Raw genomic sequence first — 1,863 nt, forward strand, 5'->3', positions numbered from 1 at the left:
AGTCTCGATATGCTATGTAAGTGATTTTAATGAGGTAATACAGGTTGATAGCATCTGCAGAAGAATTTAAGAGTTAAATTCAAGATATGTAGTTAGTGGACTTACCATTGAATGATCGTAAATTTATATAGTTTAGAGACCGCTCTTGCAGTCGTATTGATAGAGTTTTAGTGAGTGTATATTGGACTGAGAAGTTTTCGGAGATTCGTTTAAAAGGGGGACCAAAACGTTTGTTAGATCACTGCACAATCATAGTTGAGAATACCATATCCAGAGGTGGTCCACATCCTTTTCAGAGTTTAGATTCCTGGTTTTACACATGAATGTTTCTTAAGAATGGTCAGAGAGGAACGAAAGAATCTTGGGGAGGTCCAGTTCACAGATAAGTTGTGGGCTCTAACGGTGCCTTTGGGGAGATGGCATAAGGATAAATTTGGTAACATGGATAAGAAAATTCAGTGCTTTGAGGAGGAGATCAGGAAGATAGATGAGATGGCTGAAAATGGAGTTTATGATGGTACAGTAGAGGCTAGAAGGAAGACTCTAGTAAGCTATTGCAAGCAGTGGTATGTGAGAAAAGAAATACAATGGAAGCAGATGTCACACTTCAGGCATGCGAAGGATATGGATAAAAACACTAGGTACTTCTATAACTTGGCATCGGCAAGATGGAGGAACAATATAATTGATGCTTTGATAATTAACGGAAGGTTGATAAGAAATCAAGCTCGGATCAAGATTGCTATTAGAGCGTTTTATAAAAATTTATATCATCAGGAGAGGTCACCGGTTGTTGGATTTAGGAACGGACTGGTAAATCGGATTGATGAAGAAGAGTCGGTAGCATTGGAGAGAATACCAACAATGGAGGAGATTAGAGACGCTATTTGGGATTGTGAATCATCTAAGGCTCCAGGAAGTGATGGGTATAATATGAATTTCATTAAGAAGTGCTGGGATGAGATTGGTGCAGAGTTCATGAAGCTGTATTGGATTTCTTTCAGTCATCAAGGTTGCCTTTTGATTCCAATATTACTTGGGTGGCCCTTGCACCTAAGTACACTGGATCCTAGGAGATCAAAGACCTCCGGCCGATCAGCATGGTCGGTTGCATATACAAAGTAATATCCAAGGTGATGGTTAGAAGGATGAGATCAGTGATGCCAAGGGGAGACTCAGAGTGCATTTGTAAAGGGTCAAAAAATACATAACAGGGCACTTATTGCATGCGAAACAGTGCAATGGTTAAAGATGAGGAAGAAGAAAGTGACAATCATTAAATTAGACTTTCAGAAGGCTTATGATCGGGTAAAATGGAGTTTTGTGGATATTGTGCTGCAAAAGATGGGCTTTGGATGGAGATGGTATATATATATATATATACACACACACACACACGTATAATAATTGAAAGAACGTAGTATACTAGGAGCCTTGAAGAATAGGTAAAATAAATCCTAAAAAATAAAGGAAAAAAGACAGATAGATCTCTGGCTTTTTAAATTTTTTACAAATATATCTATGACAAAATTTAAATACAAAAAAGTCCCTGATTTTAACAAACGGAGGACAATTTAGTCTTTTGCCTCTCATACACCAAACGAAACTGGCTGACATGGTTGAAACGGTATCCAAGTGTCCGTTACGGTGCCACGCTAGAAGGGGAATAAAGTTCGAAGGACAAATAAGTCATTGACATCATTTTGCAAATAAAGTTCGAAGGACAAATAAGTCCTTGAGAATTTAGTTCATTATGCTTCTATATATATCATATATTACTATCTAATTGAAATATACCTATATTATGTATCATATATTACTATCTAATTTAATAATCAAATGTGTCACATGACACTCTTATTA

At 37.0% G+C, this 1,863-nt stretch overlaps 1 protein-coding gene across 1 annotated transcript; it reads left to right on the forward strand.

Annotated features, from left to right (window-relative positions):
* The first annotated feature begins 336 nt into the window (after positions 1 to 336).
* Positions 337 to 1,125, forward strand: LOC127740478 (uncharacterized). The gene has a single exon (XM_052251449.1). The coding sequence runs from the start codon at positions 337 to 339 to the stop codon at positions 1,123 to 1,125; it is 789 nt and encodes a 262-aa protein (XP_052107409.1).
* Positions 1,126 to 1,863: the final 738 nt, after the last annotated feature.

The sequence above is a fragment of the Arachis duranensis genome, chromosome 1 (assembly GCF_000817695.3).
Source record: "Arachis duranensis cultivar V14167 chromosome 1, aradu.V14167.gnm2.J7QH, whole genome shotgun sequence".
Taxonomy (NCBI): domain Eukaryota; kingdom Viridiplantae; phylum Streptophyta; class Magnoliopsida; order Fabales; family Fabaceae; genus Arachis; species Arachis duranensis.

What these genes read in the sequence shown, in the direction of transcription:
- LOC127740478 (XM_052251449.1), top strand. Translation starts at nt 337, where the DNA reads ATGGTCAGAGAGGAACGAAAGAATCTTGGGGAGGTCCAGTTCACAGAT.